This window comes from Accipiter gentilis, chromosome 26, assembly GCF_929443795.1.
Source record: "Accipiter gentilis chromosome 26, bAccGen1.1, whole genome shotgun sequence".
Lineage (NCBI taxonomy): Eukaryota > Metazoa > Chordata > Aves > Accipitriformes > Accipitridae > Astur > Astur gentilis.
In genome coordinates, this window is record NC_064905.1 from 10,849,019 (window position 1) to 10,864,660 (window position 15,642).

The 15,642-nt window shown below is 60.1% G+C and overlaps 1 protein-coding gene across 6 annotated transcripts in view; it reads right to left on the reverse strand.

The window, feature by feature from the left end:
* Positions 1-1,377: 1,377 nt before the first annotated feature.
* The window catches only part of ABLIM3 (actin binding LIM protein family member 3), a 56,984-nt gene continuing 42,719 nt past the window's right edge, over positions 1,378-15,642 (reverse strand). The window contains exons 7-23 of one of the 6 annotated variants that reach the window (XM_049829979.1): positions 14,086-14,173; positions 12,641-12,699; positions 12,006-12,077; positions 11,436-11,591; positions 10,244-10,273; positions 9,536-9,665; positions 8,555-8,653; positions 7,070-7,120; positions 5,516-5,650; positions 5,198-5,262; positions 4,708-4,855; positions 3,967-3,996; positions 3,479-3,537; positions 2,921-2,981; positions 2,685-2,692; positions 2,035-2,115; positions 1,378-1,623 (exon numbers count right to left, since the gene is read on the reverse strand). In XM_049829979.1, the coding sequence (XP_049685936.1) occupies positions 1,510-1,623; positions 2,035-2,115; positions 2,685-2,692; positions 2,921-2,981; positions 3,479-3,537; positions 3,967-3,996; positions 4,708-4,855; positions 5,198-5,262; positions 5,516-5,650; positions 7,070-7,120; positions 8,555-8,653; positions 9,536-9,665; positions 10,244-10,273; positions 11,436-11,591; positions 12,006-12,077; positions 12,641-12,699; positions 14,086-14,173 (1,386 nt within the window). In that variant the 3' untranslated portion in view covers positions 1,378-1,509. Of the gene's footprint in view, positions 1,624-2,034; positions 2,116-2,196; positions 2,693-2,920; positions 2,982-3,478; positions 3,538-3,966; positions 3,997-4,707; positions 4,856-5,197; positions 5,263-5,515; positions 5,651-7,069; positions 7,121-8,554; positions 8,654-9,535; positions 9,666-10,243; positions 10,274-11,435; positions 11,592-12,005; positions 12,078-12,640; positions 12,700-14,085; positions 14,174-15,642 lie in introns of those variants that run through there. The other 5 variants (XM_049829973.1, XM_049829974.1, XM_049829975.1 and 2 more) reach the window with 5 other exon arrangements.

Consider the following 15,642-nt stretch of genomic DNA (forward strand, 5'->3'; position numbering starts at 1 on the left):
CGGTGACGGCTTTTTGGGCAACAAGCTGAGCAGCCTCAGCACCCAATGGTGGTGGTGCTGATGGCAGGGTGGGCATTTGATCCACCTGATGGGAGACACCAGGACAGGAGACTTTCAAAGAGGACCAGAACAGGCAGAAGCAGAGCTGGCCTGTGGCACAGTGAAGGTGGCTGTCCCCTCAGAGAAGCCCTGCTAACCCAGCTCTTGCAGAGAGCTTGCTGACCTGTTTGGGACTGCTCAGTCCTGTGGTACGTCTGAAAATTGTGCCAGACAAGCAAATAGGAAACCAGAGCACCACGGACACCAAGAAAAGTGTTTGTATGGAAAAAACCCTATTAGTTTCAAGAAAAAATAAGCAAAAGCAAAAAAAAAAAAAAAAAAAAAAATCCCAGTAGTTTGCAGTGGAGTGAATGCTGAATGGCCCTGGTAACAGCCTTCACTCCTGGAGGCTTGCAGAGGTATTGATCTGGACTTCAGGCATCAGTGATGGGGTAATCCAGGAAAACCCCCATGAAAAGGCCCAGCAGTTAGTGGGACCGGCTTCCCCGGCTCCCCCACTCTGGCCTTGCCACCAGCTCCCGGCCAGACTGGTCCCACTGCTGCTCATGTGGGTGTCGAGACCCGGAGCAGCAGGGCTGGGTGTTCACACCATCTCTGGTAGGACCCCATGCACTGTGACCCAGGACGGGACGGCAGCTCAGCTTGTCCGCTCTCGGGCCTTGCTGGCCCTGGACAAACCTGAACGGCAGCAAGAAACTGCACAGGGAAGGAGGTGGCTTTGGCTGTTTCATTTCAGAAGGGCTTGTTTTTGGGATGGCACTTTGGGAGGAAAAACTGGCTCTGTAGCAATACTAGGTTTGCAGGTAAAGCCAACAGCTCAGGACACACCAGGCTCAGGCTTGCACCTTGACCCGTGGGGGTGCACCCTGCTCCTCGTGGGGTCCCCACCACTTTTCCTCCTTGTCCCCTGCTCCAGGCTCTGTATTTCTGATCCTGAGGGTGAGGCTGAAGGTGCCCCAAAGTGCGTGGCCTTGTTAAAGGCAGGGAGGGCATTAAGGAGCCCATGGGGAGATCCCGCTTTCCTGCAATTGTACCCAGGACCTTTTCTAACCCATAAGTAAATACACAGACCAGCTGAGCAGAACGGGATGGGACACCCATGGGGGTGTCCCACCCCCCCATCCCAGGGCCCTGCTCTCCCCCAGCCCTGGGTGCTGTGGCTGCAGCAGGAGAATCCCCCCACTCCGTAGGGCAGCACTGACAGACACCAAGTGCTTCGGGGCCCACGTCGCTTTAGCCCCTGGGAGAACTCAAGGACTGATACAGAATCGGGGTTGGAAAAGAAAAGGAAACAAAGAGCATAAGATGATCTGCAAGACTCCAGTTCACTCTCAGGGGTGCAGAGGGCGCCTCTGCCACATACAGCACCGAGAATCATACAGAGCTGCAATATAGAGATCTTTCTATGTATATATTTATAGGTATGTATATATTTATAGTGCACTGCATTTAAAACAGCCGGGCCTGCTTCTTCAGCTCGTTCCTCTTCCACAGGGCCAGGCGGTCGAACTCGGCGATGGTCATGCCGAAGATCTGGTAGAACTCCTCCTGGGAGAGGTGGCGCTGGGGAAAGACGGGATGCTGGGCCAGGGCTGGGGACCGTGGCCACCACCCGGGGCCAATGGCCACCACACAGGCCGTATGGCTGCAGTGGGGTGGGAGGGCACGCGAGGGGGCCTGATGGCATCCCCTGCCTGGCTGGGTGTAATGGGGTGATACAACCCCCAGCAGCGCTCACTTGGGAGAGGGGGAGCACCCAGCACCCTCCTGCTCCTGCCAAACAAATTCATGCTGCGGGCATGGGGAACAGCTCTGCCAGGCCAGTGCAGCAGCAGGACCACCGTGACAGTGTGCTGGCACACATTTGCTCCTGGAGAGCCCCTCGCAGTCCCACACTGCCTGCTGGGGCTAAGGGGACACCTCGCAGGATCGCGTCCCTCTGAGATTACCCGCCATGGAAAAGGCTCTCCTCACCTCTAACCGAGTCCTGTCCACGTCTTTGGGCAGCTGGTTCCTCCCCCTCGTCTTCACTAGGAGCAGCTCGTAGGGGTATATCTGCACAGGGACAGGAAGACCATGGGGTAGCTCCAGAGCCAGAAGAGGACAGTTGGGGCACACCTGGGAAGGAGGCCATGGGGGCCACCAGGGCAAAGCCTGCTCCTGCTGTATTTAGCAGGATTTGGGTGGCACAGCTGCCTCCAGGGCTTGGATGGGACAAGGCAAGGGGGGACTGGCTCTCAGGGTGATCCTAATCCACCTTGAATCACCTCGGTGGCTCTGGAATAGCCTGCTCACTCTGTGAAGCCGGGAGCGGCCCAGGGAAGAGTGTGAGTAGGGGACCACCAGCACAACCACCCTTCTCTGTTCCCCACCCAGGAGACAATTCTGTTTGGCCAAATGCTTGGGACCCTGGCAGGAGGGGAAGGACTCTGGTCCGAGCCCCACCGTCCCAGGACGGGGCTGTCAGGTGAAGGATGGAGGGGTATGAAGGTAGGGCATTGTGGGCAGAGGGCAAAGCTTCCTTCTGAAGGGCCTGGGGACACAGGGACACGTCTCTGGGACTCCCTCTAGGTGGTACTTGCACCTCCGGCTGGCAGCTCCTCCTTGGAGCAGGAGCATCTTACCTTGTACTCTGTGGGGAGAGAGAAAAGACAAGAGAGACATGAGCCACGCTGACCCCTCTGCTGCCAGGATCCTCCCCCCAGGGCTGCGGGGACCCCCGCTTGTCTCCCAACTTCTCCCCCCAGCCTGGGCCTCATTTTCCATTTCTGCCTGTGGTGGGGTAGGCAGCCACACGGCCTCTGGCTCCATGCCTACAGGGTCCCCTGCCCACGATGCTCCTCAGCCCGCAGCACTTTACCTCGCATCCCCCAGTTGACGGCATTCGTGCTGTCGTAGTGGAAAAGCTCAGCACTGGGAGGCTGCAGGAGGGATACAGGGGGGGGAGAAGTAAGAGGGGGTCCCATCCAGACGCTCAGCATGGCACCCACCCACCCCAAAGCAGGACCCACTCCCCACACCTGGCAGTGGGGAAACTGAGGCACGAGGAGGTGAACTAACAAGTACAGGTCACACAGAGGGAGGACCAGGTCTCCTGACCCCCAGCAATTGCTACCGCAGAGTATAAAGCAAAGCACTTATCCTGGGAAGCAACACCAGGGTCCCTCTGAAATGAACCCAGCAGGACATTCAGGGCAGGTACCTCTGTCCTGCAGCGCCTGGACAGGGAACTTTGGTCCCTAATAAGGGTCATTTTGGATTGGCACAGACCAGCAGTGACAGCAGGCGTGCAAAGAAGCAGGGAGCAGGACACCCTAGTCATGAAAGGAGAGCACCGGGGGCTTTGAGGAGCCTGGGGAGAATGACGAAGGGTGCAGAGATGCCTGGCAGCGGCAGGATGGAGGCAGAAGGCACTTACCCTGTGCAGCCCGTTCCTCCTGTAGGCAGGAAGGGAGGCCGATTTAGAAATGAGGGGATCTGCAAAGAAGCCACCAAGGCGCATAAGGGAAAAAGCAAGGGTGAGCCCCACACTGCAGCCACCCTACCCCTCTGCTCCCACATCGCTACCCAGCTCCGCATTCACCCAGCTCTGTCTCCTGCCAGCTCCGACTCATTTCCAGCCTGGCTTCCTCCTGTGCTGATATTCCTCTCCCCAAAATCCCTTTCCCATGGCAGTCCTCCCACCTCACCCTTCAGCGCAACACAATCTCTGTTTCTCTGATTTGTCCTCTCCCGGTGCTGCCACCAGCTCTGCCCTGGTTCAGCTCTACCCTGGCCCAGCCTTTCAAGGGCACCTTCTTCTCTCCCCTTCTTCCCTCCCTGGTCCCAGCATCTCCTCCAGCTCGGGCTCTGGACCCCACAGCCACGTGGGCTGAGCTGCAGAGGGCTGCAGGCTCACACACTCACCGCTGTCGGCCAGGTAGTGTGTCCGGGGAGCTGCAAGGAGAGCAGAGCCGGGTGTAAGGGAGGACCGAGCACCCCATGCCATGCAGAGCTGCCTTGGGGCATGCGGGTCCTCCTTGGGGCTCCCGGGAGCCCCGCAGGGCTGAGGGGCTCCCTGAGCACCTCTGAAGAGCCCCAGCTCCGTGAGGGCAGATGTGCCACGAGGAAAGAGGGCATGGAGCATGCAGGGGCATCTGTGCTGCCAGGCTCCCCGGTGCCCCTAGCCCCCCCTGCAGCCCTGAAGGGAGAGGGGCTGGGTGCCCTGGGTGCTGTGCAGTGAGAGCAGCGCAAGCAAGGAAGGTGACCCTGGGGCCAGTCAGCAGGTCTGGGGTGCCAGAAGGTCCCAGATATGCCATTAACGAGGAGGTACACACACAGCGAGTCCAAAACAGGTCAGAGCAAACCCAGTGTGGCTGTGCTGTGAGATTCCCAAGGGACCCTTCAACCACCCCATGAGGCACTTCACCAGGCTGCCAGGACAGACTGCAACACCCGCCAGGCAATGCCCCATCCCAGCCAGAGCACAGGGAATGGATGGAGCCCTCCAGAGAGGAAAAGAGCCTCCCAAGTCCAACTCTGGTGCCCAGCACCTCTCCCACCACCCCTTCCCAGTCCCCTGTTCCTTCTCTCTCCACCCCAGCGAACTTCCCACAGGCGCTGGGGCTGTGCCAGGTGGGATGGACAGATGGACAGGGTTGTCCTTACAGCCATTGAGGGAGCCCTCGTAGCCAGCTGTGTGCAGGGCTTCTCTGCTGCTGGCCGAGCTGCGAGGGGGTGTCCAGGGGTCTGCGTAGGAGTTGGACCGAGCCTTCATCTCCTCCCTCAGTATCAGCCTGCCGATGCCGCTCTGGATCTGGGCAGGGGGGGGAAAAGCCACTTTGCACCCCTCCTTTCCCTGCCCGGCCCTTGCTGACCGCTGGCACATCGTGGCAGGGCACAACATCTCCCATCTGCTCCCCTGTCCCTGGGAACGAAGTACTGGGCTGGGGTGCCTCGGCAAGGGGGTGTGCTCCCCCTCCTTCAGACCGCACCTTGGGGGTGGCCAAGGTGGGAGATATAGCAGATAGCAGCAGGGATGCTGGTGGCCCCTTCTTGGGTGACAGAGCTGGGCTGGGCCTCCTCCCCAAAGCCGACCACCACAGGGACAGCTTGGTGCCGCTCTCCCCTGCCAGGCTGCGGCAGGGACATCACTCACCTTGTGCATGCCCCGGTCGTACCCATCCTCCTCGCCTCCTGATGAGAACCTCCGGGCCCGGGGGGCTGCAAGGAGAGAGGTGGGGGGGTCAGATGGGGATGAAGGGGGAGACAGGTAGGGAGAAGACAGTCCCCAGCTGCATGGGGTCCCAAGGGCTGCCAGGATTTTGGGGTCACTTTGGCAGGTATCTCAACCCAACCCCACTTTCAGGTCCAGACCCAACTTGGGGGAGCAGGGGAGTGTTACCTCCCAGGGAATGGCTGGGTTTGGGGGCAGGAATGGCTTTCCCTTTCCCCCAGCCCAATGGGGGACTGTTACCTTTGGGGGAGCCTTGGAAGGACCAGTACTCTGACTCAGAGTGGTAGTATGGGTCTGGGGAGTAGGCAGGGCTATACTTAGATGACTGTGCGATGTCTTCGCTGGTTTTGCTTTTCGTGGCTGCAGGGAGGTTGTCTGCAAAAGGAGCAGGCAGAGCTGTAAGGAGGACTCCGAGTCCCACCAGCAGGACTTGCAAAGATCCACCCTGGGTTGAAGGCAAATCCTCTTCCCTCCCCTCTCCCCAGTGGCCACCAGAAATTTTTGTCTGGGACAACATGGAACAGAGCTGGGAATAATCCATTTTCAAACTGCTGACACCTCCTGGAGACACGGGTGCAGAAGCAGACAGTGGGGACAGTGAAAAGCAGAGGGGCTGTCACTGATGTGGCTGGGAAGGGACCCAAATGGCTCATAGCCCACAGCACCACCACAAGCTCTGGCTCCTGCATAGCGCTCACCCAGCCCCAGTACCACCAGTGCCACCAGCCTCCCCGTGCCCCTGCACCCCAGGCTGTCCCATCACCTGGAAGGCTATAACCGCACAGGTGGGAAGGTACGGAGGAAGGCTGAGATCCAGCAGGGAAAGGGCTCTCTGTGGGTTACTGCCAGGGAAGGCAGCAGTGGGCTGTGTAGCAGGAGCAAGGAGCAGAGGGGTGACCCCAGCAGCTCCGGCTCTGGCAGGGGCTCAGCCCTCCATGGCAGGGCCACACGCAGGGCTCTGCTCAGGCTGGGGACTGAGCCTCAGCAGCACACATGAAAAACCCAAGGGTGAGCCCTGCTCCTTTCCCCCAGAGGCCGGGAGACTCGCAGGGGAAGGAGCTCCAAGGACAGACCATGTGGCAGAGCCATCCCACCACCTCGGGCGCAGGGGACCCTGCCAACAGCAGCTACTTACAGCAGTGGGTACAGCCAGCAGCGGGGCAGCGGGAGTTGGGCAGGTGGGAAGGGAGAGCCCAGGGAGAGAGAAGAGACACAGTTACTGCTCCGGGGGAGCTGCTGTCCCTCTACATGCAGAAGCAAGTAGGGACAGTGCAAGCCAGCCCCGCTGAGAGACACCAAAGACTCCTGTGCCTCCTCCCCACCCCTCAACACCCCCCCACGCCTGTTTCACCCTGGATGGGCTGTCATTTTTCTCCAGGGCTTCACGTGAAACTGCAAATTACCTTCTTCATCCCTTTCCCGAGGCTGCTCTGGCTCCTGGTATCAGCAAACAACGGCCACCCTTGTACCCTCTGCCACCCCTCCACGGCGTTGCTCCCCCTCCCACAGCTATCCCTGGCTCCAGCACCACTGACAGCCTTCTCCTCCATCCCTCAAGAGAGGGATGAGGTCCAGAGCTGCCTTTTTCTAGCACTGAACCCTGCACTCTGCTGCCCGGAGGGGAATCAGGAGCATCGGCCCACCAAAGCCCAGCACCCCAACATCTCGCCTTGATGCCTGCTCCCATCTCCCACCCTGCCCCTAAACGTGACTCAGCCAGACCAAGTCCCACACTGGTACCCTGCCCCGCGTCCCCCACGGAGCGGAGCCCCGTGCACGGCAGGCAGACCGTACCGTGTCGCTTATAGATGGGCGGTTTCCGGTAGATGTTACTCTCGCCGGCAGCTGGTGGAAGAAGAAAGAAAGGGAAGAAAGAAGGAAAGAAGGGAGGAAGGGAAGGTCAGCATGGGTGTGCTCAGCGCGGACAGGACAGAGGTCCTGCAGGAGACGCTACCCCTATACCACGCTTCCATCACACAACTGCCTCCGGGTCCACGTGTCCCACGGGAGCGCAGCACCGGGCCAGGCCCAGGCGGGTTCTGGGACGGGCAGCAGGAGCACGGTCCCGGGGCTGCCCTCGGCAGCGGTGTGCACGGAGAACATGCAGTGAGCGCCCCAGCATCAGCATGCACCGCGGGGCGGCGGGCACTGCCAGCCCCGGGAGGGAGCGGCACAGCCAGGAACCACCGGCCGCCCCTGCCAGCCGGCAGCAATGCACCACGGCTCGCGCTGGTGTGGTTTCTCAGGGGTGCCAGCACCTGTGAGAACCGCCTGCGAGCTAACTGGGGCGAAACAACATCAGCCAAAGCCTCTTTCCGCAGCAGAGAGAGAAAAGAGCGAGCTGGGAGGGAAAGCGAACTGGAGCCTGGTGCTGAGAGCTACAGCCCCCGCGCGGGGGCCAGGCAGCGGAGCTGGCGGAGCAGGGAGGGGGCCATCCATAAACCACCGACCGTCAGCGGGAGGGCAGGGCAGGCAGCGGGGCCAAGCCCTGGCAGGGATGGGATGGGATGGGATGGGAGCAGGGGACCATGGTGGGGAGCCGCTGGGTGTCCTCACGGTGCTGTCCCAGGGCATCAGCTGTACGTTGTGGAGGGTTCCACACTTTGGAGGACAAGGGCAGCGGGAGATGCCTACGGCTGAGCAGGGTGGTCTGGGGCTCTGGCCCCCCTGCAAGTGCTGAAGGATGGATGGGCAGCTCTGCCTGCTTCCCTCCCCACTCTCCCTTTCTGCCCACTCCGTCCCCATCCCCATGGGCTCTGCGTGGCCGGGAGCGGGTGGTGGCCCTTACCTGGTGGCCCCCTGCAATCCCTGCAGAAGGGGAGCAGGCATCTGGCAAGCCCAGAAGACTCTGGGGGGAGGGAGCAGCGGGCCCTAGGGGGAGTATAAAATAGTCATCTGTAGCGGATGGGTGCGGAAAGGCCTCCGGCAGACACGCTTCGGCTCGTGATCCTGGGGGGGGAGGCAGGGGAGGGGGCAGGCTCTCTGCAGGGGACTCATCTTTGTGTGGTGGGTGGAGGAAGGTCAGGGAAGAGGGAGAAGAGGGACATTGCAAGGATCAAGCAGACTGGGCAGCTCTGGGATGTCCGGGTGGTGATGGGGAGGGGAGGAGGGTTCAAGCTGCAGGTCCTGTTTATGGATGGCCTCTACCAGGGGTAGATCCTGCTGCCAGCTGGCTCTAGGCAGGCGGCGGAGCTATGCATGCGACACAGGGGGGACGGCACATGCGGGCATGCCACAGACACGGCGCTTCCCTGGGGACCGGGGTGCTCCAGAGCCTACCTGGGATGTGGAAATGCTTGGGTGCTTGGTATGAGGTTGGTGTGGAGGACCTCACATCTAACTGGCTATAGTAGGGGGAGCTGCGCCCGCTCTCGGTGCCTACGCGGTGCCGAGCAGAAGCAGCCATAAGTGACCGAGAGAGAGAACAAGAGGCAGAAGAAAATGGGTGTTAAATGCAGTGGTGTTAGAAGAGCGGGGGGCGACGGGGACGTGCACCTGGCTGTGGTCCAGGATGGGGCGTGATGGAGCAAGGGGAGATTTCCTGCATCTCCGGAGGAAGGCGGGATGCAGAGGAAACCCCACGTGTGGGTGCTGTTACAGGGCAGCAGGCTGCCCCACCGCTGGTGAGAGGAAAGCCGAGCGTGCTGCAGAGGCAAACGGTGACGAGCCCGTGGCAGTGCAGCATAGAGGGTAGCTCAGGGAATGCGGGACCTCCAGACTTACTGACCTCGGATTTTCCCAGTCGTTCCTCCCCGGCTCCGAAGGACAGGAGACGTGGCACAGACACACTCTGCTTCCCCCCGACATGCTCCAGGGCATGCGTGTGTGTGTGTGTGTGTGTGTGTGTGTGTGTGTAAGGACCCCCTTTACAGCACTGGCTGGGCACAAGCACTCTCGTGCACACCCCTCCCAGAGCTACGAAGCCAGCTGTGGTGTCTTTACTGGACCCGAGGGGTCACCTCCCTCCCCACACCATCCTCCGTGAGCCCCAGCTCAGGTCTGAGCCAGGACAAAGCCCCCTCGGCCTCTCCTCTCTGTTCGCAAGACAAGAGTTGGGGGAACACAGCACACAGCAAAGCTGGTCACTGCCTGACAACTCTTGTTGCTGTCAGCCCCCCACGGACCCCCCAGGCTTCCTGCCTGCTTGCCAGAGGAGGGACCACTGAGGTCCCCTGGGAGAAGCAGGGGACAGTTTGGTGACCCCACTCCAGTTGGGGGTCTGAGCTTAGCCCAGCCTGGAGTTGCAGCTGAAATCCTCACCTGAACGGTAGAAATGGTGGGGGGACCTTGGAATGGTGGGGGACATGCCCTGGCGGCTGTAGGTGGGGGAGTCAATGTAGCCAGGGCTGGAGGCTCGCCTCTGCCGCATGTCAAAGCTCTCGTAGATGTCCTGGGGATGGCGAAAGGCATGGAAAGAAGCAGGGTTAGAGCTGGCAGGATGAGGGACAAGGCAGGTCAGTGCCTCGGCCGCCCTGTGAGGAGGTGTCCCATGGATGGGGGTCCCCATGCTTGTGGCAGCCCAGGAGGGTGCATGCTTTGCAGTGTGACATGCAGGGCAGCGTGCATGTTCTCCACAGCTGGAGGGGTCCCCAGGCTGCTCAGCCTCTCTGCTGCCGAAATGCAGGCAGCAAAGCCCAGGGTTTGGGACCAGGTGACAGTGTCCGTCAAGAGGCTTTCATCCCCTTGCCTAGAGATAGTCCCCTTCCCCTGCGCTTGTTGCCAATTACTGGTGTCCCCCTCCACTCTGGGTGGCACTCTGGGTCCACTCTGCAGGGAGGATTTGCTTGCTGCTATCCCCGGGGCCCTGAAGGACAGAACCCTCCTGGACAGGGTCCCCCGTCTCCCACCACATCAGGGCAGCACCCAGGTGGGGGGACGTTCAGAAGAGCCATCAGTGGTCCCTGGGCAAAGGGACGCCCTGTGGTGGCAGCAGGTGACAGAACCCCCGGTGCCCGCCGGGGGCATTACCTGTGAATATGGGGAGAGGGTCCCCAGGGACTGGAGGCGGCAGGAGGCAAAGTAGGGGTGGGAAGAGAGAGAGAGAGAGAGACAGCACACGGTTAAGGACAGCAGTGACAGACTGAGGTCCCACAGCAGCCCGTTTTCCCCATGTTACAGCCTCATCACGGCTGCCAGGCAGGGAGGGTGGCCGGTGGCATGGCCAGAGCCCAACTATGGCAGGACGCAGGGCAGGGAGCCCCCGGCCAGGAGGGGAGCTGGTGTGAGGATGGCACCTCCTCAATCAGCAGCCTGCACCCCTTTCTCAGAGACCTCGGTGGAGTGGCTGCAAGGGGGGGGAAGGCAGTTGCTGGCCCCACGGTGCTCCACAGTGGGCCACGGCCATGCTGCCTGCACCATCACCGGGTGGGCTGGAGGAAACCAGACTTGTGACAAGCCTTGGGACTCGAGATGCAAGAGATGCTGCTGGTGGCCATTATGAAGTCCTCTTCCAGGATGACCTCAGGTCCCCCATCTCTGTGTGAGCTGCTCAGACCCTCTTCTTCCATGCACTTACTGAATTCATCCAGCAGCCCCGGCCTGCCTGGGGGAGTGGGACAGGGCAATCCCATGCCACGTGCTGCTTGGGCATCATCTCATCACACGCTTGCAAAAATGCACTGACCAAGCCCCCTTCCCCTGGCTGTGGGGCCAGCACCCAACAGGGGCAGCCCTGCTGTGCCGGGGCTGGGTGGCCAGGAGGATTGCCTGCCAGCGGCCAGGCTTTGGCCTGAGCCTGCTGGCTGTCTGTCCCTCCAGCCCGGAGGGATGCACGTGTGCTGCATGCCCTCCTTCTCTCCTGCTGCGGGCTGCGATGGGTGAGCTCTCTGCCACATCACTCCCAAGGGCGACGTCTCCTCCTGCACAGCGCTGTCTGTCCCTGCACATCGGGTCTGTGGCACAGTGTGGGCAGGGCACTGCCATCAGCTGATAAGGTCACTGGTTTCTTTCTTACTCTACAGCACCACCACCAAGATTTTCCTTCCAGCCCAGGCCCTCTTTCCAGTGTCAGGGAGCCTCTGGGAGAGGTCTTACCCCTGCTCCTGCCTCCCTGCAGCATTCCCACTGGAGTGAGCAAACCCACATGAAGTTTTCCCTATTGCCCCGAATCAGGGCCCTGCTCCCTGCGCAGCCCAGCATTTGGCGTATTGAGACTCAGTACCTCCCCATAGCTATATCTTTCCAGCGTCTCATCCGACATGTATCTGTGATAGGGCTCGTAGGAAATGAGGTCAGGACGCTGCACTTCATAGATGGCTTTAATCTTGGGAAGAGCTGCCAGGTCTTTGTAATTAAGGATCTCATTATCCACTTTAGCCTAGGGAGAGGGAGAGACAGACAGAAAGACGGAAAGGAAGAGGAGGAGAGAAGGAAGGGAAGGTTGGAGCGCACAGTGTGGAGCCAGCACAGAGCAGACAGAGCCCAACTCAGGCCAGCAGCAAAAACAGGTAAGAAAGAGGAGATGCCTGAGAGGCAGCAGAGGGAAAGGGCAGAGGAGCTGGGAGGGTGGGACTGTGCCCCTCCGAGCGCTCCTGCTCTGTGCCAAAGGCACTGGCAGCATGGCATGCTTCTGGGACAAGGGTGCATGGCTTGTCTGTGCTGTCCCCAAAAGTTGGGCTCGTCCCTTGGGAGATGCCTCACAGTGCAGAACAACACTGGGAACTGCTGCGCCCTTCCCTGGGGCTGGAGCATCTGTCCTGCCTGCGCTGAGGAGGGTCAGAGCCGTACTTACGCAGATGACACGGTTCGGGGAGCCAATGCTGGAACCAGGGGGTGAGATGGAGGTTTCTGATGTCCTTCTGTGCTGTGGAGGCAGAAAAGCGGAGGACATGTGAGAGCATGGTGAGGAGGGACCCACAATGTTGGGTGCAGCAAGTAAATCATTGGTTTTGGGGCTGAATTTCACTCAAGGTCCAGTTCCTCTGCCCTTTCATCCACTTGCTGCCGGTGCCCATGGCCATTGCAGGCCACCCTGCTGTCCAGCTTTGCACTCTGGCTTCTCTCAGGGCCAGATCTGGAGTCAGGCGAGTGGCCTGGCCAGACCCAGCAGGCAGCTCTCCCCGTGGCCAGCTGGGTGCAGAGAGGGAGCAACAGCTCGAGGGGTGCGGGGGGGTTGGTGAGGGGGCTGCTGTGCCCCCTCCCCGCCTGTGGTGTGGGCTGGTGCCAGCCAGGAGGCAGGTCCCCACTAACAGCCTCGGCCACAGCCACCCGCTGTCCTCTGGGCAGCGGGGACAGAGCTCGTGCCAGCCGCGGGAAGCTGCCCCAGGCTTGGACACCGCCACAACCGTTCACCTCCAGCAGGGACTCAGGGGCAACATCACCCGAGACGTGCCACCTCTCGGAGATGACCCTCACCCTGCTGCCTACCTTTAGCTTCTTCTCTGCTCTGGCCGCCTGCTTGCAGATGGGGTGCCACACTTCGGAGCCTAAAACGCAGCAAAGGGAAAGTGTTTCAGCTCACCCCTGCTGCTAGGGATCGTCCAGCTCCCCCTGCCATGGGGGAGTCCTGTCCTGTCCCTGCCACCTCCAGCACTGACTTGCAGCCCACGGTGCCCTGGGGGTGGGGGACGTGTCAGTGCTCTCCGTAGCAGCAGCCGCATTGAGCAACCGGTGTTATAGGAGTGCAACCCCTGCATGCTGGGGTGGCAGCTCCTGGGGGACCCTGCAGGGGCACAAGGTAGGAACCAGAGTCTCTCCATGGGGAGCAGAGCAGGAGGGAGGCAGCGAGCCCCGAGGATGCAGAGGGAGGTCACCTGCTGGGTCCCACCAGCTTTCCTGGGCGCCTTCTCCACCACAGCACAGCTACAGGCACGTACCCCATGGGGCAGTGGGGACTGGTGTCCCTACTAAGAAATGAAATGGCTCCCAAGCACCGAGATGTAGTGGCCAACACTACTAAACTGTGACAACAAACCCAGGTGTGGTTTTGGCGCAGCCCAACCAGTGCTTAGCCAGGCAGCTCCTGCTGGTTAAACCCGGGGTAACACTGAGCCCAGGGCATCCACAGCCCCTCGTACACCCTTTGGACTGGAACCAGCAAAGCCACCGAGCTTTGCCCAGGTGTGCCCAGGGATGGATGCTGAGCACACCCATCCTGCTGTGCATGACAGGGCCTTACTGAGACCCCCACTCTCGCTCTCTCAGTGCACAATTCCCCTTTGCCACTCATGGGATCATTAGCGAGACAGGGTGACAGGCAAGCGTAGGTTACTGACAGAAAACAAACCCTCCCTCTGCGCTGGAAATAGCCCCTAAGGCAGCTCCAGGCAGGGATGAGCTCCTGCCAAAACCAAACCCAAACCATCCAGCTGTGCCAAGTGAAAGCCTTACCCCTCTGGTGCTGTTCACAGCATAACCCAGACAGGGGGAGTTGAGGGTGGTGGGGAAGGGGTCCTGGACCACCCTTCCCTGGGGTTGGGGAGAGCAGGGAGCCAGGCACCCTGCACCTATCCCAGCCTCTATTCACTGGGTGCAGGCCAGGGACACATCCAGGCATGCCCAGCAGCACTTCCCAGCTGTGCAGGGAGACTCCCAGTGAGCAAAAAGCTGCCGATGATGAACAAAGTCTCCTCCAGCTCATTGGCAGGGAAGGTTTCATGGAGAGAAATGATTGCCACATGGCCCAGGAAGAGCACAAGGGCTGGGCAACAGCAGAGAAGGGGTCTCTGGCATTGCTGCACAGAGACACCCTTTCGGCACTGATTGCCCTAAGGGCCTGAACCCCAAATGCCCCCACACCTCTGCACAGGCATGCTGGTCCATGCCCTGACATGGGGCAGGGGAGTCCCTCCTCAATGCAGTGGGATCCCTACCTGTGAGGTACATCTCCTCTCCTTCTGTGAACATCTGGTGGCAGCGGACACATCTGGCACAGGTGGGGTGGTAGTGCTTCCCTCCTGCCTGCAAGGACAAGCAGAGAAGAGAGGCCCCTGAGCAAGGCAGGACACGGTGACCTGCTCGTGTCCCTGAGGGCAAGTGGCCCTGGCATCACTTGCTGCTGCAGACAACGACAAGGTGAATGGGGCAAAACCGCCCCCGGTGGCCTCAGAGACCACCACAACACATGGAGAAAACCACTTCATCACTAATGCTTCTCACTTGCTGGACTGCAAGTCAGACTGGGAACCTTCTGCTCTCCTTGAACTGTCCAATACACAGGAAAGCAGAGCCAGGAGGTCCCAAACCCCCAAGGAAGGCACCCCTACAAACCTCACCCCTAATAAATTGTCCTTGCACTCTGGAAATAACTGAGACCCTCTGCAGTAACACTCAGCCAAGCAGCCATGCTTTGCACCAGCTCCTTTCCTCTACAGCTTTGAAGAGAAACAGCAAGTTTGGCCCAGGATGTCACAGCAGGGAAGCAATAAAAGGAGCAGGGCCCCCAAGATAAATCTTGCAAAGCACAGGCTTCCTTTTGCTGTCAAACCCTCCCTGGCTACCATCGCCATCCCCTCTCCCTCAAGAAACTTCTCTCCTTCTGTGAAGCCATGCCCAAACTTCAGCTCTAGCGACATGCTATTCCCCAGCTGAGCGGGAGCTGGACTGCTCCCTGTGCTCTTTGACAGGGATAATAGCTTTAATTGGTAGCTGGTTTCCTCTCAAAGTGTCTGCTAGCATTTCAATTACAGGCTCATTTTCTGGGCTGGGAGCTGGGAGGCAGGAGCTGGCTCAGGGCAGGAGGAATCTGGGCTGTGCTGTTAGAGCTTGACCCCAAAGGACATTTTACTCCCATAATAATCCAAGAGAAGAGGAAGGATAATTTAAGGCAGCAGAGGGAAGACAAGGCTCCTGCTGACAAAGAAGGGGGTTATGACAGACGGGGCTGCAGCCGGTTTGAAACAGAGAGGATCAACAGGAAACTTTGCTGTGAGGATAACTGGGAATCTGCCAGTTGGTTGCCCATAAAAACCAACCTGGAATTCAATGTCCTTGGGATGCAGATGGCAACCAGTGGCTTTTGCCCTCCAGTTTATGCCAAAAATGAGTGGAAGGTTTTAGGGCAGGCAGGGGAGACGAGTGGGAGAGTTTGGACCCCTCTTCCTTTCATTGCAATGCACCCCAGTCACCTCCCTGTGCCAGCTGGCAGCAGCACAATGTACTCCTGGGCTGGCCCGAGTGAGCCCACAGCCCAAACATCCCCAGTTGGCACCCAAAAGCTTGATAACATGGCGGGAAAGTCACCGGTGGGAGGGCTGCAGAGACAGACCTACCATGAACGAAGAGGATAAGCAAGGAAGGTCCCAGCCCCAGTCCTCCAGGCTCTCCAGTGGGATGGGAGAGGCTCCCACGGCAGCCCCAGCAAGAAGCCACCCTGAGCCCCGGCCCAGCCACAGCACCCCACGGCAGGGGCTTGCACTGAACACTTCGCC